The sequence below is a fragment of the Meles meles genome, chromosome 5 (genome assembly GCF_922984935.1).
Source record: "Meles meles chromosome 5, mMelMel3.1 paternal haplotype, whole genome shotgun sequence".
Classification (NCBI taxonomy): Eukaryota; Metazoa; Chordata; class Mammalia; order Carnivora; family Mustelidae; genus Meles; species Meles meles.
This window is the reverse complement of record NC_060070.1, coordinates 130,538,503-130,564,134: the sequence shown is the minus strand read 5'-3', so window position 1 is coordinate 130,564,134 and position 25,632 is coordinate 130,538,503. Positions and strand designations below refer to the sequence as shown.

Genomic DNA, 25,632 nt, shown 5'->3' with positions numbered 1-25,632 from the left:
TTCTAGGTCGGTGGATGAGCGCTTTCCCCAGGCCCCAGGGCAGCACACCGTCCCAGTCCCGTGCCTGCATGTGTGCCCCCATGTAGCCTGCTCTCCTCTCTCTGCCTTCTGTTTTCTCTCTTCCCTGAATGTGCACCCGGGCTTCCTTGCGATTTCCATTCCCCGCACTCCAGGGCCCTCTCGTTTCTCTGCAAATGGCTGAATTGGTTCTTGGTCCTGTGATCTCATCCCATTAGATCTCGGACGGTGTCGGGGGCCCCAGGTGACCTGACCTCACCTCTCAGCTAGAGAAGGAGCGAGCCAGAAACTTACACATAGGGTTAGGTGGCTGGCTTCTAGGTCACGGTTACTTTCCGCCGAATTCCCGAGGAGAGACTTGGCCTGCTTCTTGAGCAGACAGCTCCAGGAGCCTCCCGGCTGCCCGCGGGCTGGCCCACAGGGACACCGGTCCCCTTCCCTTATAAAGTCTGGGCCTCATGTGTCTCTCTGGTCTGTTTCTACAAACACTTTTCCAAAAGCCGAAGGATGTTCCTGCATGGTGAAGAGTCAAGGAAAGGGGAGACTCGAATGCCCGTGGAAGTGAAATAATGGGGATTGGATGAGTTTGCCCCTTCTCGGTGAAGCTCAGCCTGGTGTAGGTTGGGATTCAGGCAGGCTGGTAGTAAGTATGAGCCCCACGTGCATTTGCCCTGGGGGGCCTCTCTAGCAGACCCACGACAGCCCCCCACTGCCATCCTGGGGAGGGAGTGTGTCTAGACCTGTGGCTGGTGTTGCTGATTCTCTCAGATGGCTTTTTCTTGGTATTTGTGTTCATTTTTACTTTCTTGGATGACCCTAGGCATCTGCTGGATGCTTTCGGTTGTCATCACTAAACAATGGTCCCCATGGCTGGGAGCAGGCCTGAGAAGCTCCCTGGGGCTGCTTGGGGTGCACCCTCTCCTTGAGGGGTGGGCCGGGGGCTTGTGCACCATTCTCTGTCGGCCAGACTGGGCTTCCGTCAGTGATGGGGGCACGGGCATGTCACACCCCAGCACAGACCCACATGCAGGATGATGTAATTCGCCAAACAGACACCTCCAGTCTGCGCCCTAAACTGAGTCATGACCGTGAACGGAGCCACTTTGCTCTGTGGCTAATTTATACTGGCAAGCTTTCATATTTGTTTTGAGACCAAAACATCTTAATCACCCTTTGCTGATACGTAACTTAGAATCAGCAGGAAAACTCTGATGAGCCGTCATTGGACAGAAGGTAGAGGGAGGCGGGAAGGAATCCCATGTGGTGAAAACTTCTACCTAGAGTATCTGAGTCCCAGCAGAAGCCCATCCTGTTTCCTGTGGGAGAAAATTCCCCACCCAGTGGCCCCCTCCCGGGGACACGGGAGCCAGGTGGGAGGGGTCAGGGTCATGATGACTCCCTTGGGGATATCGCAGGGTCCCTGTGGGAGAGGCTCAGGCTTCGTGGTCGATGGCCGGGTCTTTGGAAGCACACAGGTGAGGAATCAGAGGCCGGCTCTGTCCCCTGCTCCTCAGCCATGACTTTAGGCAGTCGCTTAGTTACCCAAGCCCGGATGCCTGATTGATGAAATGGCATGATGGTATCCCCGGCAGGGCTGCCGGAGGGCTCGACAGCCACAGAGTACCCAGAAGCGAGTGGCTGGATGCCGGAGACCAGAGACCTGCCGGGTGTGACTCAGGAGCACAGGTCCCTGGAGCTTCCGCTGTCTGCTCCCGGACACACAGCTTCTTTCCCGGGGTGGACCAGATGAGCGAGGGTGGTCCAGTGCCCCCCTGCCATTCCTGACGGCATCCGCTTCCCGGGCGGCGGCCCCCTACCCCCAGGTCCCTAGGAGGCACGGATGGTGCAAGCCCCAGCCCAGGCTAAAGAGAGAGCCCACAAAGGGGGTCACTGTCAGTGAGAGCCCTGCAGACCAGGCCTGTGGCTTTGCCGATCCAGAAACTAGAATTTGGTGCTTGGCGGGGGTCAGGCTTGGGGACTGTGCTCCAAGGGGCAATTTCACCAGGCAGCGATTACTGTGGGATCCTATGGCAGGTGTGTGTATTACTCTAAGAAATACAGAAAGAAATGCAGCTGCCAAGTGGGTAGGGTTCTTGTGAGCAGAGCCTACCTGGGAAGCCATGGCTCCCAGTGCCCACTGAGGGGTTTACCCTTAATGCCCTTTGTCCAGCCCTGTTTGTTTTAGTCCTCACCCCTCTGGCCTCAATAGGGCCTCTTCCTGACCCCACTCAGCTTCCTCTCCTCCCTCCCCCGGCCCATGTGTCTGCTCACCCTGCAGGCCTCCGACCCTGGTGAGGGTGTCCTAGCTTGGAGTACTCCTGTCCCCCCCCAGGGGACACCCTGCTTTTTGTGGCTGATGTTTGCCTCATGTCCATTGTCCTGACTAGCAGGAAAGCTCTGGGGAGACCAGGGCCCGTGTGTCTTTCCAGCCACGGTACCCCCCCCCCCCCAATGTGATAGGGTGCCTGGCACGGATAGTTTAGGAGGAGTGGCTGAATGCGTGCTTCCTGTTTGGGGAGCCCAGCAAAGGATGGTGCGTCCTAAATACCTTTGATCCGAAGACAGACTCCCTAAGGGAGTGGCTTCTAAAATGCAGTAAGTGGGAAGTTCAGTAAGGGAATTGTGCTTTTATTGGGAGAGGATAATGAAGAGGGCCAGGGAAGGAGGCAGTGGGGAAGGGCACAGTCAAGGCCAGTACCTTGGAGTCCCGCACTCATTCTCTCCTGCTGATAAAAACACATCATTCAAGGGGGCACCTCCCAGGAGCAGGAAGAAGCAGAGAAAGGAGGCTCTCTCAGCCCCTTCTTGGATCCTCAGGGAGGTGCTGTTTCTTCTCGGCCTCTTTGGTGTCCTCTGATGCTTTCTCTGCCCTGCTTTTCATTCTTGGAAAGATGCAGAAGAGAGATGCGTGCCCAGCAGCTCCCACCTCTTACAGCTGGGTGTGAGCATCACCAAAGCGGGCAGCCTCATGGAAGGAGGGTGGGAGGGTGAACCGTGCCAGCAGGGAGGGGGAAACAGGGTTTCTGTCCTTCCAGAAATGCTGCGCGACACCCCACGCACAAAACTCTACATAGAGTAGAGTAAGCACGGGCTCCTCGGGAGTCAGGGCCCCTCCTGGGGTGCTTAAGTGTGCACAGAACCAGCTCCCTTATGCTGTCAAGCACGTCATTTCTAACTCTCCGCTTCTCGAATGTCAGCTGCCTAGTTAGAAAACAGGTACCTAGGAAACCAGCATTGAAAATTTCCCTGGAAGATTTAAACTATTTTGCTTCTAAAATGGTTATTACACACCACCTTTGAGGAATACCTATCTCTCTCGCATGCGAGATGACCCGAGCCGTCTGCCTTGCTGTGCGGTGTGTTGATGGACACATTTTATTAAATGGAGAAGGAAATCTTCAAACCTAATTTATTATCTGACTCAATTTGAAAGTGTGCTTTACAGAAAATTTCCCTAGGGCTCTGTTGTGTGAGTCTCCTCTAAGAGACGTGTTCTTGGGGTAATGGGCATGTCTTAATGTGCTTTGAAAAGGACGTTCTTCCTTAGCAATTGATCCAAGAGGCACCTTGTCTTTATTTCTGGAATGATGGCAGAAGGCCCCAGAGTCTAGCCACAGAGGAAGCCTGGCCTTACCAGAGGTGTTCATCCCAAAGCCTCCACTTACTGAAAATGTGGGACTTTGGACTCAGGTTTTCTGAGGTTGGGAAACTGCTTTGTTTATGTTTGCTCTCCCTGATAAGTCTTCGTGCTGACTCAAGCGTGTTCATTTTGGATTCCAAGAATAAGTCAGGTGTTTATGTTTGCATAAAGCAGCTACTCCTAGGGGCCCTGGGTGGCTCAGTCCGTTAAGCGTCCGCCTTCAGCTCAGGTTGTGATCCCTGGGTCCTGGGTTGGAGCCCTACATTGGGCTCCTTGCTCAGCAGGGAGCCTGCTTCTCCCTCTCCTTCTGCCTGCTGCCCCCCCTTCTTGTGCTCTCCCTCTCTCTCTCTCTCTGACAAATAAATAAATAATCTTACAATTTTTTAAAGATTTCATTTATTTATCAGAGAGTGAGGGAGAGATCACAAGTCAGGGGAGAGGCAGAGACAGAGGGAGAAGCAGGTTCCCCACTGAGAAAAGAGCCCAGAGGATAAACAATCTTTAAAAAAAAAAAAAAAAAAGCTAATTCTGAAAATGACAGAATCACATTTTGGGTTCTCGATTTTCAGTGCTAAACTAGTTTAGAAAGAAAGGACAAACCGGCTGCTCTAGGCTGTTTTTGGCCTCCAAATATATTGAAGTTAACAGACTGTAATTTATATATAATCACATTATCAGTCTTTCAGATTCAAATCTTTACTTGTTTTGAGGCTAATCAAATTTACATATTACAAACTGGGTACAGTGAAATTTTTCAAATGGAGATTATATTAGTGACTATGCTTTCTCAGAAATTAAAAAGATTTACAGGGTCCGTGAAGTCTATGAGTCTACTTCTAACAATAAAGTGTGCTCCTGGACCCTCCTCCCTTCTGGCCTCACCGGGCGAAACCCGGTTGGTTCCGCAGAGTGCTAGCACCCCCTGCTGGCTACTTCTAGGGTGACAGTCTCATAACCAGTAGGTGCTTACCAAGTTTTTCTGTCTGACTGTGCAAAATCTCAACCATTTGCCCGCCTACAGTTTTTGTTATTACCATCACAGATAGGAAAACGGAGTCAGACAAGATCCCCACAGAATTCTTGTTCCATCCACAATATTTGGAACATAAAAGCCAGAAGTATTTAGATTACTGTGTTGAAGCCTCTTTTTAAAAATAAATTTTAAAATTGCTATTTGCTGTAAACAGGTCCTATTCGGAGAAGCTTTATCAGCCATTAAAAACCAAAGCTGTTGGTTTTTAAATACAACAGCTAGGCTAGAAGGAAACTCCAGTGCATATAATCTGTTTGGGGCAGCAGTCCTTCGTGGGCTCTGTTCTTGCCACCTGCCCGTGAAAGTAGTGCAATGTCCACACAACTTCACCTTTCAGCCCTGTCACATTTTGAGAATTTATAATAATTTCGGGTCTCACAGTAGGTGTCTAAATTTCCCACCCATCATGAAACCAGAAAGTCTGAAGAAAGGAACCCCTGTGTGTATGAAATTCTAAAATGATGATTTAGTTCCTATTTGCACTGTGGCCGTTTTGGGCTCGTCTTTCTTAAAAATATTTTCCTAACACATTTAAGGTAGCCATCATTTGATGGGAAGCTCTTTTAAAACAACTGAGAAGGGTGATGTCCAGGGCCCCGGAGGGAAGGGAAAGTCTGGGCTGCAGGGAGACGCTTGGAGAGTGGTGACTTCTTCATGCCATGCCTGTATTTGGGTGTTGGGGGACTTGCTATGCTCTGAGCTTTGGTTGGTGGCGGTAGCTGCTGTCAAGCAGGTTTCATGGTGTTCAGCTGGATCCATTGTTTCCTGAATCCCTCTGCCTTTGATTAGCTGAGGCCTCTGCTGGAGTCACCCGGGAAGCCAGGACGGAGAAGCAAATGACAAAGTGTGCCCCAGCTAAGTGTGCCCCAGCCTGTCATTAATGTTCTTGGAGCAAGGGATTCCAGCATCTTCCTTTGCCTGGTTAAGTTTCCAGAGCCTCCTTTTGTTTGGAGGCATGTTTACATTTCCAAGGTGTACGATCTGGCTGCTGTTCAGGATCATAAAGACAGGTCAGAGGAAGCATCTGACTCTGCACACGTCCACAGATAAAATCAAGCCGGCATGGCTCATGACTCATACACGATGCCACTCGGCTGTCAGGCCTGTGACCTTGAGCTAGTTGGCAGCAGGCTCTGGTGTGGTGCTGACTGAGTGTGGTGCTAAGAAGCATGAATTAGGGTGATGATCCTATGGGGCAAGATGGAGCGCACCCACAGAAGGTCACTAATGCTTGACTTCTGTGCTCTCTTCTGTAACTTCAGTTGACAAACAGCCAGTAAACATCGAATCCCCTTCATGTGTCAGGCCCTGTGATGATAACAGTGAGAGGAAGAGGCACCTGCTCCCCTCAGCTTTGCACATGGGGATCTTGGGGAGACCCATAGGTCCAGGAGCAGTCACAGTGCTGAGTGGTGAATACTGCAGAGGTCAGGAAAGTTCTCTGGGAGCCCAGAGGCAGCTCGGGTTCCATCTTCAGATGTGGGGAAAGGCTTCTCAGAAAGATGGTCTCCGCCCACGCCTTTAAGGATGGGTGGGACATTCCCTCCTGTGAGCCTGGGGGTGGGGGAAGGTCAGGGGGATTGTGTTTGGGTAGTGTGGACCTTTGAAATTAGCAGAAGAGTTATGCGGAGTTGCAAGACACAGAGCTGGTAAGATAGGCTGGGGTCGATCAGGGAAGGTACTTCTTGCCTTTTTCTACTTTATTCTGGAAAACAATACCCTACCAGGAAGATAGGGCTGCTGGATAAAATACAGAACACCAAGTTGAGTTCGAATTTCAGATAAACAGCAAATAGTTTTTTTAGTATAATCTGTCCATACTACTGCATTATTCACTGTTTATCTGAAATTCATATTTAACTAGGTGTCCTTTGTTTTATTTGCTAAATCAGGCCATCCTTAAAAAAAAGATCACTATAGAGCAGAATGTATTTATCCTACTATATATATAGCTTTGCAGCTATGAATTCAACCGTGGGCTGAACATTAATTAAATCAAAGATGTAACCCAAAATATGTCACTGAGGCAAAAATGCACCAATTATAAACCTTTATACTAACTTAAGATTGTTAAGTTGTGATGTGTATCCTATGATTTGGGTATACGTACGCTGCGTGCATTGACCATACGAGAGGCTAACCTCCCTACAAATGCACGTACAGAATATAAAATGATAAAAGTACCGTGTCATAAACGTTAGTGATTTAAAACTTGTATTCGAGAGGTAATGAAAGTTGAAATTTAATAATAATAGTTTTGTTCATCCTAGAATGAAGAAGCATTTGGTGGGAACGATTAATTTATTTGTCCTTTCTTAAAAACAGTTTTCCAGAGGATTTTGCATTGGGGCTCTTTCCCTGGGCAGACTCCCAGTAGCAAGCAGAAGATGAAACAATTTGGGTGCAAAGAGCAAAACAACGTGTGTGTGTGTGTGTGTGTGTGTGTGTGTGTGTGTTGCCAAGCAAGGAATTCAGGGTTGGGGAAGAAGCATCCTGAAATTCTGGTACTATTTTCTTTCTTCTTTCTGCTTCCCAGAACGTGCAGGGGGCGTGGTGGGGCCTGGTAACCCGAGGAAGAGGGGAGAAGGTAGAGAAGGCCCAGTCCCTTTCTCTGGTGACTGCTGGGGTGTGTGCCTGGGCCCTGTGGATGGAGACCCCAGGTGGCTCAGCAGGCGAGTCACAGTTCAGCCAGCCCCCTTGGGCTCCCGCCACCTGAGCAGCTGCTGACTGGCCCCTGGGCCTGTGGGGCTCAGGGGGTGGGCAGGCCCAGACAGCCCCTCTGACACCCGACGTGGCCTGTGCTTTAGGACGTTGAGGGAACCTTGCTTAGAAGTTGGTTGTGATTCAGACTGCTTGAAGGACTCCCCCTGCGACAGCGTAGGCGTTTAGACATGTCCTTGCCCTATGTTCGGGGCTGCCCCTGGTTCCACGGACTATATGTTAAATCATTTAGTTTAGGAAATTAACTTGATGACTTGTAGTTTCCGTTGATGAATTGCCTGAAGACCAAGCCTTTCTCCTGCAAAACCAAACAAAACCAGAACTGAAAACCTTAGACACAGCAACTGGTAATAGTTCTGGGATGATCCCAACGCCTGGTCTGGCCATGGCTCCCAGGGACCGTCCTGCCGGGTCACACAAAGTATGGCAAAGAGGCCCGTGTCCTTGGGGATGTCATTCCCGCGTCCTCAGGAGGCTGGTGTGTAGAAATGGAAACAAGAAGACTTGGACTCTTTCCTGCTCACAGGGAGACGGGAGCACACACCGTTATAGTTTACAGACTAAAGTCTCTACTTCCCAAAAGCCACTCAAGACCCTATTACATATAACGAGGGTAGATGTTCAGATTCCGAAAAAGTGCTGTGAGCCATACACACTTTGGTTTTTTTTCTGGGTAAAGATCTGACTTTTCCCCTGTCCAAACCCATCATGTAAATGACTTGTCTAAATATGGACCCCATTTCCATATGCTCTGTGGTGAGGTCAGCGGAGGCCAGGCGAGCCAGCCCTTCCACTGTGCGGGTGGGGCGGGTTCTGGGCCACCTCCCCCTGGTAGCAGCCACCACCTGCCTGGGGCTGAGTGGTCCCCAGCCAAGCTTTGGTCTTGTCGTGAGGCTGGCCCAGACTGTCCCATTCAGAGGGGACTTTGATCCCTGGTTTACACCTACATTCCCCTCTCATTTCACTGTCCCCCGCCGGCCAGATTTCTCCTTTCCGGGAAGGACGTCATCCCCCACCCCCCCACCCCCCCACCCCCAGCACACATGGAAATCATTCATTGGGTCATTGAAACTTAAAATGAGGTTGAGAACACTGCTTTCAGAGTAAGGCTGCGTAAGTACTCCAGACGTCTTTGGTGGAGGGGGACACTGGGCAGTGGCTTCCTTGTCATGGGGTTGTCTGTTGTTCTGTATTTAATCTAGGAGCATATTTCCAGTCTGTTTTGTTTTTGTTTTTGTTTTTGGGGTTTTGGGTTTTTTGTTTCGTTTTGGTTTGGTTTGATGTTTTGACTTTAGGCATTTCTGTCTCGATTCTGTCTGAATTTCTGTCTCAATTCTAGGCCTGGTTGCCATCAAGGACGCCCACGATATAGAGACCAGGCTTAACGAGGTGGAGAAGTTGCTGAAGACCATCATAAGCATGCCGTGCAAAGTAAGTACGACCGGCGGGGCCCGGGGGTGGGGGTCGGGACACATCCTGCCCACTTCCAGACAACCAATGCCCTCACTCACGTAGCTGGTTGCTCCCTCCCTGGACGGTTCAGGCCACGGGGAGGGGCGGACAAAACCAGGAGAAAGGAAGACTTTTGTGGGCTCTTGCAGCTCCGTTGTTTTCTCCTTGGTAAGAAGTGAGAGTCAAGGGCCAAGGAGGCGCTGAGTAGGAAGAGACATGGTCCCTGCCATGGTCTTTGCTTTCTTGCCTCCACTCAGAAGCCCACTGGTCTTGCAGAGGGTGTTTTGGAAGAGGGTGTATGGGAGCCAAGGAGAGTGTTAGCATTCACATTGGCAGATGGCCTTTAAATTAAGTGGGCAAGCTTCGTGCACTTGGGGCCCACTTGACTCCAGCGGGGTCCTTTTCCTCCTCTGCGAATGGGGAAAGTCAACACACTCACCGTTTATCATAAGGGGAAGGGACACATGTGCAAACCCTGGCACGTACCAAGTGCTCAGAAAATCTGTCCATCGCTTCCATTCACCCCATCCCCTCTGTCCCTGGAGCCTTGCATTTTTGCCACATGGGGCCATTCGTAAGTGAAAGGTGGGCCTTGACTACAGCCTCATCAGTGTGGCCCGTCCCCCCAAGCATCTGGAAGGTGCAGGGGTGTCAGTCTTACACGAGGCCACCTGTAGGGAGGACTCGAGTTTAGTCATTAACGCACGTATTCCCAGTATTCCAGGTCAGAAGTTGTGCTCACCTTCTTTGAAAGATCTCCTCTGGACCAGGTGTTAAAAAATGACAACGTACATAAAATTCAACCCAACTTTCAGAGTCCAGTGAAAATATCAGGTAAGAGCTGCAGGGAAGGCGTGGGGAGGCCGGGTCCTGCCATGGATTGCCATGGTTTTCAGGAAGCCTTTCCAGTTCACCAGATACACCTTCTACCCTTGGGATCCAGAAAGATGATCCAAAAGAGGAATAAAGTGGGCGGAGGCTGTTACCTGATTTTCATGGAACAGTGTTTTCCACCTGCCGACCTGCAGTTTACACTTCTCCAGTTTCCAAAAGGAGTAACTCGGTCTCTCAGTTGGAACTTTCTTATGAAACAGGGTCATGATGAACACACTGATGGGGCACTGGGAAGTGAATGACATCAATCAGGAGTCTAGCCAGCTGATGGAAGATTGTTCACATACTATGGCAGTGGATTTGGTTTTAGGGCATCCAGGACAGAAAGGGGAGCACACAGTTTAGATGTCACTGACGTTGACACCAGACCATGCCTTCTAGCCCCGAAGAGGCCAAGGTCAGCAGCAGTAAGAGCGAATGCTGGCTGGGAGGAGCTGCCCACCGGCTCACATGGGGGGCGGATGGAAAGGTGGGGGGAGCTGGAACTTAGCCCTGTTTGGTAGCTTTTTGCTTCTGGGTTGCAAATGTTGTTAGAACACTAGACTTTCATTTTTGCAGTACTGTTTTGGTGAAGGCTGCTGAGGGGCATTTTTTGGGGGAAAAGAGCTCCGTCCCAGAGTCCTGGATATGAGGCTCCCCCAGGCAATCAGCTTGGTTAGGCCCAAGAGATGGCATGTGACAGGGGTTGTGTGGGAGTGTGGCGGGTGGAAAGGGTGGAAAGGCAGCTACAAGAGGAGATAGAGTTTGGCTCAAGAGGAGATCCTGCAGAAGGTGCTGATCTGTAGGAAGAAGGGAAGGAGGGATTCTGCATTTAGCATTCTATTTCCAAATGGAGGAGGGAGGAGAGCAGAAGGAGCATGGGCAGGAGGGATACCCCGGAAGTTGGTGAAGAACAGTCAGGAGACGAAAGTGCATCTGAGCCCAGAGCTATCTCCTAAGAAGGCACTGGGGGTTCACGGTGATAGGGAGACAGAGGACCAATCGCGATGGTGGTGGTGGGTGTCTTTAGGAGGAAAAGTGTCCTTACTGAGCTATGTGCTGTAGCAGGGATGAGATTCTTAACCATGTGTGGGGGATGGGTGGAGAGGGTGGGCAAGTTCAGGGGACCCAAAGGGAACGCACGCTAGGATGTGATTGTGTGTGTGGGACGGCTGGCAGGCCTGGGTTTGCTGGGGTCTGTTGCTTCTGATGTCCACCCATCATGGCTTCCTGTGTGTTCTTAGGCAGAAGAGCAGGGTGTTTGGGCATCCATCCTTAGCTGGCATCTAGTATCCAGAACATTCTTCATAGGAGAAATGGCAGTCATTTATCCCGGTTGGGTGTCTGTGGACCCCAGTCTTGGAGGGCACAGTGAGGGCTCCGGGATGCTTGTCACTCATGGTGGGTTTTATGTACTGTCACTAGAGCACAGGCAAGTCTCTGTTCTTTCGTCCTGAGCAGAAGAGTCCCAGCACGGGTGTCTCCATTTTGCTTTTTTTCTGTTTTGAGCCAGTGGAAGAGCAAACAGCAGCAGAGCTCTTCAGGGCCCTGTGCTGGTAGCAGGAGCAGGACACTTCCTTCCGGTTGACCCCGGCTACACGGAATTGCTTCTGATTAATTCTGGAGTGCAACCACGTGGAAACACTCCCAGGCCTCTGTCTACCATCCTATTTTTACCTGTGACAGGGCTAAACACATGACATGCCCCATGTTTATCCTAAAGGGCTGGAAATAATGAGGTGAAATTTATCAGGGATAATTGTAGCCTCCCATGTGAGGCTTTAGCTACACTCTCTGGGTCTTCAGTGAGGACTAAGGACAGGTTTTCGGTCCCAGGGACATTGCTGTGGGTGCAAATAACCACAGGGATTTGAGTTCGGCACAGAACACTTTGTAGCAATGGGAACTCCGTCTAACGATTGAGTCTGTAAATAGCTATTGCAAGTCTGTTCTGAGAGCCTCGTGCCTCCCTGCAGAGGCCAGGGCAGCCTGTCAGAGGCATCCCTCCCAGGGTCAGCGGCTGGGAGAGGCCTCTCCCGCCCTTCCAGAGCTAAGATTCCATCTCCTGGGGCCTTCATCCTCCTTATCTGCTTTGATCAATTGGGCACCAAGTCTGAGCCTTCTCCCCTGGAAGCGTCCCAACCTCTCCATCTCTGCTCCAGGACTAGGCGGCCCTCACTCTGAGGGAGGGCATCTCACCATCAGTGTATAGATATGCAGACAATAACGGGTTGTGCCCCTGGAATGTGAGATACACTTTCATCACTCACTGAGTAATGAAAGTAATTTCATCCTCACTGAGTGAGGAAAGAAATATATTAAGATAATGAACTATGGTAAATTAAAAAATACTTTTCAATGAAACCTTTATTTACAGTAGCACTGGTATCCCTTTGAAGAACTAGTCTATACATGGGCAAGCCATGTTCTTCTGGCTTGTTCTCCTATGTGGGTGTTTGTGGATTCGAGTTCCCCCCGACTTGAAGCTTCAGACTCTGGGAAGCATGACCCCCCCTCCCCACCCCAGGAATATCCACAGGTTTCTCTCTCTCTCTCTATCTCTATCTCTCTCAGCCTCCCCCCTGCCCCAGGACAGACCCTGAATACTGAGGTTGGTCATCCTGGACCTCTGACTTCCTGGGCTCATTCATTTTCTCACAACCTTACACTCATGTTAAAGGTCAAGTGCCCTAGTCATTCCAGCAGGCCAGAGTCTGGTTCACACTAGATTTTTGATGCTGTCACCATAGAACCCTTTGCTCCAGACAGACCCTCAGCCTCGCCTTGGTGGGGCTCTGCTGTGCTGTGGGCTCGCATCTTCCCTCTGTTCCCACAAACCCCGCCCGTCCATCCTGTCCTGCTAAATTCCACTCGCTCCTGAAAATGTCTCTGCCTGCTGCAGCTCACCCCACCCTTCCTCCTCCTTTCCTCTCCGATTTCTTAATGCCTTCTGCTACTGTTGATGTGGCACGTAGGGAGGTGGCAGCATGGGCGACAGGCGCTGACCTATAGGCTTCCCTGGGGGCTTTTAGTTACCTCCAGCCTTGCACAGGGGCTCAGAGTGCGCAGCCGCGGAGACTGCTGAGCGCCGGGGCTGCGCTAGATGGCGCCAGGCGCTAGCCACATCCTGGGGCCGCTGCAAGGCCGTGGGAGACCCTGTGACCTCCGCCGGGATGCTTTGGGCGAGTACAGCTTTAAACATTCTTCCTCCCGTGTGACTCTAAATGTTTATGGAATCAGAAAAACTTAAATAAAGTTTTCTTCATGGTGGCTGTATCCGTGCTTAGCAGGAAGCCTAAAGCCCCACTGTGATTTGCCTACTTGGACTAATCTATGTAAGCCACAAAAATATAATTATTCAGGTTTGGGGGCGAGGGGTGGGTTGGAAATGAATTCTAATTTCATATTTCATTAACCAGGCAGCTGTACCATCTCAACCTTAATTTTTACCGTACAAGGTTCATCCAGTTGGCGAATTAATAAAAAGGCCATGCTTTGGATTTTGATTGCTGGACTACACTGAAAATACAATGGGAGGGAGGATTTGGATGGAGGGAAGCTACACTGTGAATGCTTTCGGAACTGAGCTAATGGCTGCATTAAAAGAAGAACGTAGGAATTACTGAACTGAAGGAAGGATGGCCTATGGGGCAGAGGAGAGCATGGCAACAGCTAAAAAAATAGAAAAATCATGACCCAGTACACACCACAGTCATACAGTTGACCCCTGAAAAGCACAGGAGTTAGGGACTCTGACCCCCTGCACAGTTGAAAATTCATGTATAACTTTGATTCCCCCAAAACTGTTGACCGCAAGCCTTGCTGATAATATTAACAGTTGATTAATACATACTTTGTATGTTATATGTATTAAATATTCTTAGACAAGTAAGCTAGAGAAAAGAAGATGTTATTAAGAAAACCTAAAGAAGAGAAAATACACTTATGGTACTGTAGTGTACTTAAAACACACACACACACACACACACACACACACACACACACACACACAGTGGACCTAGGCAGTTCAAACCTGTGTTGTTCGAGGCCAACTGTAATTGTTGCAGGAAAGGTCCACCGGCAAGTGCTAAGAGGAATGGGAAAAAGCTGGAGAGAAACAGATTCTGCACAGTATCAATGCATTGCCCCAAGATATTTATTCACTGCAAAGAGAAAGAGTGAACCTGGCAGAAACTTCTTATGCAAGTGATGCTGATGGACAGCCCAGGAGCAAGGCCTGTTGACATCACACCCCCTAATAGGATGTGGCAGGGAGAGGGGAGCACGGGGTCACTCTACAGGATTCCTGCTGGGAATACTCCACGTCAGTCAGAGCTCAAAAGCACCAAATTGAGGGACGGTGGATAAAATAATTCACCAGCCCCTCCCAAAGTGTTAGTTTCATAGGAGATGAGGAGAGACAGAGGAACCTTCAGAGGCTGCACAAAACAAGGACACAGCAAAGCAAGGATCCCCAACAAAGGATCCAAGGCTGGATCTGTAACAGAAGAAAGGGACATTGGTGGAAAAGGCTGTACACTCCAGTAAGGGAGGCGTCTGGTTAAGTCCACCAGCTTTGATCATTGCACCATAGCTACGGGAAACGTTAACATCAGGAGAAACTGGTGAGGGCTACGTGAGAATGCTATGCTGTTTCTGTAACTTTTCTATAATTTAAAATTAGCTCAAAAGATAGAAGGTAAGAAATGGCAAAGCAGAACTCTTCATGTGGAAAAAAAATGAATGCAGAAAAGTAGCTTGAAAGGGAACTGTTTCATGGAATCAGTCACATATGGGATGAAAGTAATGATGCCGGCCAGTGGGTTTTGCTGTCGGGACTAAGCCGACTTCTAAGACATTCATCTTCTATGTGTGTTTGGAGATAGGCTTCAGATGGGAGCGCTGTTCTGTAATCCTAACCTTTTCTCTGGTTCTGTTTAATTGCATGACACAACAGCTATGAAGACATTAGCAGTAATGACAGTCATCACTACCATTTGCCCGGCCCGCAATATTTGTTAGATTCTTTACAAATACCATCTCATTTCATTTACACCTGTGCTTTGGGGATGGGTATGCCCATTTTATAGATGAAGAAAGTGAGCAAGCAGTAACCTGCTCCCCATGCATAAGTAGCAGAACTGGAGTTCATAGCTTGCCTTGCACACACCATTAACCCCATGACTGTGTACAGAGGTTTCTTTGCAGGGGGAGTTAGGGAGTGATTTGTTACAAATCTGTTTTGGGGGGCTGGTAAGGATTCCATTTCTTAGAGATCCAAATTTCACATTTAAGAGAGATGAGGAAGTTCTCAAGTTCCTCTGTGAGGTAACTCTTCTTCACTGTCAGAAATGTTTTGTTGCACGGACATTTGTTTTCCCTTGTAGGATTTTCCCCCTCCAAACTCCCTTAGCCAAGGGGTGGCGGAAAGGGCTGGAGGCTGTGAGCTGGCTGAGGTTGGATGTGCTTCTGAGACAGACATATTTGAGTCAGAGTTAGTAAAAAGCAATAAAGAGAGGGTTCTGTGCTGCTGTATGTTTTGATTGGAGAGGCGAGGGCATCTTAATCTTTCTTGTTACAATGTAGTCATCTTCAGAGTCTGTTCACTCAGACTAGGGTAAACATCTTCCTGCCTGTAGAAATGTCGTTGATCCCGGAGGTTCCAAGCACTGACTTTTCATCAGGTCTTGGTGCTCCTTCTCATGACTTCAGGCTCTGCAAGCTTGTCCTTGCGCAGGGAGGGCGGGTGGGCTTCAACCTGGAGGGGTGGGGTGGGCAGGGAAGAGTAATGCGCTGATGTCACCCAGAGTGTTACTGACGGGACTGGTATTTCAAAAGACCAAAGAACCATGAGCTGTCACTTCTGCAGAAAGTCAAGTGGAGATGGTAGCAATTACTTGGCAAATCTGACTGATGAAGCATCGTTTTATTCCTGTGGGGCTGAGGAGGAAACCTTCTCTTTTTCTTTGTTCGTTTTTGTGTAGTTTCCCTAATTCTCTTCACATGGAAAGAAAGTCAAAGAACTGAGAACCAGATATCTGGAAAGAGTAAAAATACATAAAAAAATTACAATTATACTTATGAGAAAAGAAAATCCATGCATGGGAATAAAAAAAATCTAAATTATGATGAGATAAAGGAAAAATTAAAAGAAAACAATCTCCCAAACAGTTGTGACAGGTGCCTAGGGAGACTGTGGACAGGTGAGGGATGTTTTTGTTACCTGTGCTGGGCCAGTAGGAGAAGAGAGCTATTTCAAGTTGTGTGTTTCTGTGTGTGCGGCTCTGAATGGGAAGATGATAATCCTTTGGATTTGAGAATGCCCCAGAAATTCAGAGTTGATTTTTTTTTTTTTTTTAAGATGAGGTAAGGATTGGACCTGATTTGAGAGGACAGACAAGGGCGGTGAACGTGGCACTTCCCTAAGAGCTAAGGTGAGGGGCAGCTTCCCGAGGGCTGGAGAACTCCAACACTGAGGAGAACTAGTAATGGCCACCAGATCAATTCTTGGAGCATTTTACAGAAACACATTCCCTGGGAAAATGTAAATAAAAGCTACACCAGATAGGAGAAGTCAGTCAAGACATACTGACTCCTTATACTTAAATGGATGAGATGGCGTGATGGAATTCCGTAACTTATGAGAGTTTAGAGTTGAAGGGATCCTTGGAGACCATCCACTACTATGCTGAAATTACCCAGTTGAGGATGCGGAGTCCCAAGACCGTGGACCTCTGGTGTCCGGGCTCCCAGTCCAGGGCTGTGTCCCCTGCCATACATCAGGCATGCCTGTCCTCTCCTCTCCCAGTGTGGAGTAAATACTAGACTTCCATCCTCAGAAGCTCACTGCCTAAGGCCAACGTAGACTACTTTGTTTGCCTTTTTAACTACCAAAATGTGTGCATACAGGTAAAAAAAAAAAAAAAATCCATTTGTTTACAGAATGATATAAAGTAAAAAGGTGAAGTTGCCCATTTAGTGTAAAATGCGGTGAAGTTGCCCATTTATTGTAAAATGCGTACTGATCTCAACTGATCCTCACAGCGTCCCAGGGCAGTGGACAGTGTCATCCGCATCTCAGGCACAGGGAACACCGGGTTCCTGTGCAAAGCCTCATGGCGGCAATGTGTGATGGACCCAGACCCAAACCCAAGGCGATAGATGTGAGCTCAGTACTCACGTACAATGAGGAGGGCTTTTGGGAGGGTGCTGGTAAAATTCAGAGCGTCTTCCTGGAGCCTCTTGGCTTATACAGGGTCCTCAGATGTGGTTTCTGTGGAGGTTGGCATTGGCTTCTGAATCTGTTGGCAGGACTCCAGAATGGGCCTCTGGAGTGTAGAGCATTCCCTTGGAGTGTGGGGGAGAATTTAGGGCAGTAGATGGAGGGGGAAGTAGAGAGATTGGTATAAGCCCAAAACTTCAAAATCTGGTCCGTCCTGCATATTTACTTCATTGCTTTCATTTTTCAGAAATCATGAGGTCCAATGGATTTTGCTTAGCAAATACAGAAACCATTGTTATTGACCACAGTATACCAAACGGAAAAGACCAGCACCTGGGTGTGGATCCGACAGACCACTTGTAAGTAGACTGATTTGAATATAGTTTTATAGAAGCGATCCCTGACCTGTCAGCCTGTCAGCTGGTGCCAGAGGCCGGAGTTCACGGCCCATACAGAGCTCTAGAGGAAGCAGATGTGGCCGGAGATACTGAGCCATCCTGCCTACATTTGGACACTTATTTGAAGTGTTTGCAGGAACAAAGTTCCTTTGACCAAGGGGCTGGCTGAAAGGGGGCATCAAGGAGAAGTGGCCGGACTTCAGAGTCTGGTCTGTGCTGGGCCCTGAGGAACTAGGGTGGCCATAAGCCTCCCCACTCCAAGGGCCTGGTCTTCTGGGATGGGGAGAAGAGTCACCTGCATGGTGTCACATCACAGGGCTGGAGATTCTCCAGACTTTGAGGTGGCCTCCACAGAGCTCACAGGCTGAAACCTGGCGTGGCTGGGCCTGCTCTGAGGGGAAGGAGGATGTGTCTGATTAGTGAAGGCAGGACACCAAAGACACCACAGCCTTCCCTGTCCCTCCTTCTCTAATAACAGAACGTTTAACCGTGATGAGTGCACTGAGAAAGTCCGACACCTGGGGTCCCCGTGAGGCACAGCCTCCTTTATCCCTAGTGCACTTCCGGGTCACGTCCTTGGGAGGCTTCAGGAGCAGCTTGAGGGGACATCACAGCTTGGCTTCTGTTGACTGTACAGGCCAATCCCATGGCTCCTGCTGGTTATGTGAGCCTCAGGAAGTTATTTAACCTCTCCTGGCTTCTCTTCTCCTCTGAGTGGGGCCCCTGAGGCTCTCCCGGGGTCATTGTAAAGATCTCAGGTGGTAAATGGGAACCCCCTGGCCCAGGAGCCCCCGCAGGCCATGCTGGGTGCTCAGGGTCTCCCTGGGGGCCCATGAGCAGCACACCCCAGGATCGGGGGCCTTGGAGTCTCATATCCGGCCTCACCCACTGAGCTGCCAGTAAACACGCACTAGGACAGACTCTGTGCTGATACCCACCCAGCCAGCCAACAGCAGAGCAGAGCACGACCCCCGGGTGTCCCTGAGCTCCTGCTGCAGGTGGCCGAAGCCTTCTGTGATGGAGCCTTGCTCTGTGACCGAACACAGTGGGAGCCACATCAGGCCCACGGAACCGGCTCGGGCCTGCAGCTCCCACTTTCTCAGTTTCAAAGATGTCTCTTGAGTCAATGGCAGAAGTTTCCCTCACCATGGAGATGTCCTGAAATGCTTGTGTAAGAGGATATGCTGGTAAGGCTGCCAGGGGTGGCCCTTCCCTGAGAGGTCCTTGTCCCTTTGCATGCCTTGCTGTGACACCACGTGGCTTCGTACCCACCGTGTGTGTCTACAGCTCATTCGTTAGTGAGCCGGGGGTCCTCCATGATCACACAGGGCTGGCACCGAGGGGGTACGAGATTGCTGTATACGTAGTGGGTGACCGGAAAGAGAGGCCCCGGAGCATCGTGGGAGGAGCTTCTGCGGAGGGGCTGTCTTGGTGGACGAGGGACAGGTGGAGACCCTCCTTCATCAGTAGTAGGGGCCCAGCTCTGGCAGCACAGTTTCCCCCTGGGAGACCTTCTCTGATGTCAGGAGTCCTAAGAGGCCAACCCGCACTCGGCGAGATTGGACAAGCAAGTTGAACCATGAATCGTTTTGCCAAGGAGAGAAGCTCACAGGGAGAAAGCAAGGGTGGTAATGTGACCCCATAGCTTTGCACGGACAGGGATGACACGCCCTTAGCATGGGCCCCTGGGCTCCAGGATGCCTGGCTGGCAGGAAACCAAGCAAGAAAAGCCTCGGTGATCCCAGAAAGGCTTAACAAAGAAACGTCTGCTTCCGAGTGGCTCAGGGGAGCATTTAGAGGGAATTCCTGAGGCGGGCTTGCCAGGGTTTTCTCTGGGTGTCTGATGTAGGGCAGTGCGCTAAGCTGACAGTCGGCCACTGGCTGTCTCTCAGGAGCAATCTGTTCTAACACTCCACAGGGCTGTCAGGCAGGTGAAGGGGGTTGACGATGGGGACACGAGGTCACAGATGGATGTCGTTGGAGAACAAGGCTTTGCCTCCCTGCTACAGCTGTCCTCCGTGGTATCCGAGGGTGACCGTTTGGCCCCAACACTGTGAATTCAATGCTGTCAAGCCTACCATTAGAACTTGTGCCGTGATGCCAAGAGGGCAGTCTCCATGCTTCTGGGGCAGGAAGGTTCCAGAACCCAGGCGCGACCCCACTGCGCTCAGGGAACAGGGGTGTGAGTCAGCAGGCTAGCGGGACCTCTGGTGGTCATCCTGGTTGGGTGAAGTGGTTGCGGGGCTCCTGGAAATCCACCCAGGGCTGAGGCAAGCCCCCCATTCTGTCCTCACAGGTTAGGAGCAGAGGTATTTGCCAGGCCTGCTGAGGGTCACTGGGGATGATGAGGCCACTGGACTCAGGCTGGTGACTCATTTTCCCCAGCGTCCCAGCTTCCCCTCCCTCCCTGGGTTTCTAGAGTCATGTGATGAGAGCCAGAGGTATAGGAAACTGGCCCTGTTCCTCCCCAGGCTGAGCCTTTCCCTGCATCCAAGAGTCGTCTTTTAATTCATCCCACTGTTGGTTTCCGGGAAGAGACCACATCCTGGAAAAAAGTCAGGGAGCAGGTCTTACCTCCATGAGACTTGCCGTCCCAGAGGCTGCGCACACTTGTGTCGGAGCCTCCATGTCTTTCTGGGCAGCCTCAAGCTATCCAGGCAGGCAGTGCGGGGAGGAGGAGCCGGCCCTGAGCCCTGCCCTGCCCCTGCAGCGGATGCGGAGAGGCCCCGCGCATCGCCACACCACACCCTTCACTGGGGAGGCGGAGGCCTTTTCTCACTGATTCAAAGCCTCCCCCTCCACTTTTAACTTAAAGCTTAGACTGAGAGGAAGCCCCACTCTGAATCAGGAGGATGTTGGAAGGGGCGCTCTGGGGGCAGGGGCTGGGCCTTTTCACTGCCCGCTATGCGGCTCCCGTGTCCTGTGCTCGGTTCACGTTCTTCCCGGTCACGCCCAACCCTTTCAGGTAGAGTGGAGCTCCTGCAAGGGCACTGGCTAGTGAGGCCTCCCAGTGCCAGGAATCAGCGCAGGGACACACTGTGCGCTGTGGGTTCCTTCCGCAGGGGGCTTGCTCCTGGGAGAGCCCTGGGAGAGCAGGGAGGGAGCGCGCCTCCGCCCACCTCTGCCCTGCCCCCTCTTTGTTGAGGAAAATGGAGAAAGCACAAGCAGCATCTCTGTGTCCCTCCTTTTCTGGCGAGACTGTCCTTCAGGGAGATGTTTCTCTGTTTTAATAATCTGGAGGTTGTTCTCCCCCTGCCTCCCCCCTTGCTTAGGAGGCCTTGTCTGGGTTAGACGGGAGTGGAAATGGTTTCAATTCATGGGGGAATCCGTATCCGGAAGGCATTAGTCACCTTATGTGCGGAGTACATATTCGTCCCCTGCTCTTCCTGCCTGCCCTCCCCCTATGTAAACCCCCACACTGAATACACCGCCCCTCTAGAAGGAGCCCTCCCTCCATGACCTCCCCCTGCCCCCCACCCAGATCCCCTCTGGACCGCTGATCTCGCGCCCCTAAGTCCAGCAGCACCATGTCGCTCAGATGTGGTTAGGTTGTGAGCTTGTGACCACAGTGGCTTTTCCCACTCAGCTGTGCTGTTTGACTGTGGGGCCCCGCACGGGGTGGGCTCCCGTTCCCACAGATTGGCTCCCTGCCTTGCATCCTGCCACGTCCCCAGAGCCTGACACAGAGCGAACCCTGGACAGAGAAAAAGAATCCCTCTGTGAATGAGTGAATGAATGAATGTCTCAGTAAACATTGGTTCATGAATGCGGATAGCAGTGTCTAAGCCGTGACCCCCCGAGCTGTCAGGGACTTTAGAGAAGGGTCCATTGCGCCTCATTAATTTGTCACCATGGTCCTGGTCACTCTTCCTAACCTGCATTGAGAAGGCCGTGCCCCCTGGTCCGATGAGCCCATGCCTCATGAGGAGCCTTAGGGAAAGCCCTTCCCTGGTGTTTGGTATTGACCCCTAAGCACCCTCCTGCCAATGACCTTCTGCCCTTTCTTTCTCCACTTCAGTGGGCATGGGGGTGGGGGTCAGTGAACCAGCCCCAGCCCTTACCTCTGAACTTTCCTTTTCAGGTTTGAGAATGGTGGTGAATTTACCTCAGAGCTGGAAGATGGTGATGACCCAGCAGCTTATGTCACCAACCTGTCCTATTACCACCTGGTCCCCTTCGAGACGGACATTTTGGACTGAGTCTCTGGTGAGGCCCACCTCCCCCCACCCTTGACTGGATTCTGTCCCTGCTGCTGGGGCCCCAGTGCTGCGCCAGGCCTGGGTCAGGGGGTGTCTCTATAGTGACAGTGCCCGGGAGGCCTGGGTGTCCTAGCCCATGGTGCAGTGGGGCTTTCCAGAGTGAGGGCCATCCCCAGGCATCCCCAAGGTCTCCCGCAAGCAGGAGCCAGGTCCTCGGAGCCCCGCGCAGCCTGCTGCTTCTCTGCTCAACACCACCAGCCTGTCTCCGCCTGCCTGGGACTCGCTCTCCATCTGGGTGTGGGAGAGCCACAAGTGCCTGCAGGACATGTGGACGCCAGGGCGGACATGCAGGGCCTGGCAGTTTCCTCGTTTCGCTGTGACTGCATCCTGGGCACAGGTGCAGTGCTCCCCATGGCCGCCTGGCCATCGCTTGCTCCCCACCATTCCCTCACATGACAGGAACACAACATGGCCTGTGAGGTGGTGAGGAGTCGCCACAGTCTGGACAACACGGGCTGGGAGTGTTCGGTAATCCAGGATTTCCCTGGGAACCAGGAGGTGTGGCCTTCATTTTCCTTTTTCATCTTCATTGTGGAAACTGTAGGTCTGGTGTCAGTCAACGGGGCTCCTTATAGAAGCTTCTTTTGGGAATGGTGAGTGTTGGCTACAGAGGTGGGGAAATCACTGTATAGAGATGGGGAAATCACTGCCCATCAAGTCCCCGTGAGCGAGGACTGAGAAGTACTGATTCCCCTCCAGAGAACAGAGTTCCTGCCTGGCCTGCCAGTGTCTCTAAAGCCCTTCAGCGTGGGGTAGCTGTGCTGTAAGCACCCCAGGCCGTGGAAGGTTCACCTCTCCTGCTGTTTACCAAGCTTTCAGTGACGTCATTGCCATATTCACCTGCAAGGGGGGGGATCAACAGGAAAGCGAGTCCCCCTTTGCCCCTGGGGAGGGGGGGCAGGCGGGTCTGCGTTCCGTGTGCTGATCTCCTCATGGTGTCTACTAACGACCAACATTTGCTAATGTAAATAATAGTAAATTATTGAGAATCCTAATTCTTTTACACAGTCTGTTTTTTAATCTATTTTAATTAAATAAAATGTATTACTCTACTCCAGGATTTAAGATGTGTGGTGTCTAAAGGTATGGCTCTTTCTATTCTGGGCCCCTTCAGGGCTGGCCCCAAGCATTCTGGTCTCATTGTTATTTAGGAAATGTGTTCTGTTCTCACCCTAGGGAATACTCTGTCTAAACCGAAAAGTGAACAGCTTGTGTTTTTTTGATTTTTGTTTTTCTGACCTGGGGTTGCCCCCCCTTCTCCATGTTCCTCTTGGCAGCCCCAGGAACCCTCCTCTGTGACCTGACAGCCTAGCATGGGATTTCCATGGGATCTGCGTTTCCCTTCTGCTTTCCCAAGCTGTGCTCTGCTGAATGCATCCTGCTTTCAAAAAGGCTCTTGGATGGCTGTTGGGGGTTAGCGAGTTGCCTTTCTTCTCTCGCGGGTGAATTCAGTTCCTTATAAGGATAGGGCTGCTCACCTAGCATTTAAGATTAGAATCAATCACCACGTTTAGTTAATCACCATCTACGTTTCAACAGTTGATCCTCAGGATCCCTATTTCCCAGAGCTGCTGCTCTCTCTCTGCCCAGCCACTGGCCAAGCTCCTCTCTCTGCTTATGTGGACCGTGTTTCCCCATTCGGGCCCAAGGTTGGCTCTGCAAGCTTCTTCACTATTTCCAATCAGTACACCGTGAGACTTCTCAACTAGAGGTCGGGTGTTTGGATATTTGTTTTCCTCGGAAGCACATCAGAGCATTCTCTGGCTTCCATTTTTTTTTTTTTTTTTTTCCTGGAAAAACACAAGGTAGGCTCATTCTCGTTCTGACATTTGAAAGAATCTGAAGTACAGGTAACTGTTTCTTTAAGTGCAGTGGTAAATGGTCACTAGCGCTCAGCATCCCTGTGGGAAGGCCAGCGTGGGGTGGTGGGGACTGGAGCAAACACAGAGCTCGTGCACTGTGGAAAGGGAGCAGTTAGCACCACTCTGTTCAGCGTACCATTCCAGCTGGTTGGGTGGGCTCAAGGTGGCCAGGCCTACCGGGTTTTCAAAAGGAGCTGGAAATCTGACTTTTTATGTGAAATATCCCAATTTTGAAGAGTTACCAAAAAACACCTGTGACAAGAAACTTTTCCAAATAGAAGAATGAGGAAGTTTCGGTTTCTAAACCGTCAGTTCAGAGAATCAACACCAGAAAAGTTCACGTTCACGTGGGAAGGTTGCACTCTTGCCCACACATTTCTCCAGAGACTGCTTTAGAACAACCTGCCTCTCTGTTTCCTCTGTGACATGTCCCTCATGCTGCCCTGGCAACCAGGAGGCCCTTGGCAGCAGTGGCCTGGACACTCCCCTTTGTTACCGAATCGTGTCGAGAAACTCGTTTACTCCACTGCAAAGGGATATGCAGTTAAGACAATTTTTTGGCAAATTAAATGAAAGTCACCTGCATTTCCTATTTGAAAGGAACCTTCAGCAAACGCTATTTATAGGCAGGGGGATCATCTGCTCTTTGTGTTGTAAATAGACACTGTATTTCACGGATGAGATTTGATTGAAGGTACACCACGAGGACACAGTCTGGGTCTGCCCTCTGATGAGCCTGCAGAACTGACATGCTGGGCGGTCCGCGTCCTTGCTGCAGGACAGCAGACGGGCACAAGCTACCTGGTAATTGAGCAGACTGGGGGCTCATTAGTAAGCGCACCATCCTCGAAGATAGAACATTCATTAATAGAAATATATGCAGGGTGCTGGCAGCCAAAGCGCCCTGAGCAATGTGTCCTAACCTTGGCCTCTTTCTCCTCCTGAGGATCAAATGCATTCTTGGTCTTCGTTTAAGAGGGCATTCTGTCAAATTACAAGCATTTTTATTGCAGGTGAGATTTCTGACCCATGTCCAGAGGAGTTAAAGTACTTTCTGCATACCAGTTTCCCACTCTATGTGCATACTATTTTCACATGTAGATTTTATGTTTATAGGGGCATGGCAAGGCCAACAGATCAGAGGACTGCCATTGAGAAGATGGTTTATTACTCACAGACCACAAGAGGAGGGAGACACAAAACCAGCAGGGCCACATGGGGAAACACCAGCGCTGGTCAGGAGGCAGAGAGAGAAGTGGGGTGATGCTGTGGGCAAGAGCCTTTTTTGTGCTTTCTACAGAGAAGAACAGGCAAGGCAGGGAAAGGAGGTTCTGGATTGGCCAGGCTGAATAATTTCGGTGGGCTTTGGGGCATTGAGGCTCCCCCCTGGGTGTCTGACACCTGTCCTTAGGGTGATTAGGACAGTGGCCCAAAATATGAGAGCCCATAAAGGAGGTAGTGGGGTTGTGGGCTCTGCACTGGTTGGTTTGCATATACAAGGCGGGCTCAAGGCAAATTGTTCACTAGTTCTAGGAATTGGCTAATCCTGGGAAGGGCAGTGCCTCCATCACGAGCAAGGCCCCAAGATGTCTAAGCATCAAATATAGTAACTTAGAAGATGTCCTTATTGCACAAGTTAATCCCTAGGAGTCCTATGAATCCTTGGTCTCCAAAGGAATCTGATATTATCCCCTGCTGAGGACACAGAGGAAACCAAAATTGTGACATAACTTGATGCCTCATGCACGAAACTTCCAGGAGGTACAAGGCTCTGCAAAGATACAGATGTCACTTTTTCTTGATTTGAATGGGTAATACAGTCCTGTGGTACAGAACTCAAAATGATTTAAAGGGTTTTGCACAGAAAGTATTGTTCCTATCCCTGTCCCCATCCTCTCCTCCCTAACACTGATCAGTCTCTAGCACAGACTTGTAATATTTCTTTATGAAAATACCAAACACACATGAATATACATATTTTTTAGACAACAGAAGAGTTCCTCTGAAGTCTATATAGCTTAGCCTTCATGGCTGTTAACAATGTGTCCTGAAGCACTTCAGAACTCTGGTCTGCTCAAACATGATACGTTTTACTTCTAGTCAGAGTCTGAACAACTGAAGGATTTGGCAGGTGTGCAGTGTATCGTATCTTAA

The 25,632-nt window shown here is 50.5% G+C and overlaps 1 protein-coding gene across 1 annotated transcript in view; it reads left to right on the top strand.

Annotated features, from left to right (window-relative positions):
- PXDC1 (PX domain containing 1) overlaps positions 1-22,668 on the top strand; it is a 28,141-nt gene extending 5,473 nt beyond the window's left edge. Inside the window, exons 2-5 of the mRNA XM_046004978.1 lie at positions 8,752-8,843; positions 9,581-9,698; positions 17,207-17,318; positions 21,439-22,668. Coding sequence (XP_045860934.1) covers positions 8,752-8,843; positions 9,581-9,698; positions 17,207-17,318; positions 21,439-21,556 — 440 coding nt within the window. The 3' untranslated portion in view covers positions 21,557-22,668. The remainder of the gene's footprint in view (positions 1-8,751; positions 8,844-9,580; positions 9,699-17,206; positions 17,319-21,438) is intronic.
- Positions 22,669-25,632: the final 2,964 nt, after the last annotated feature.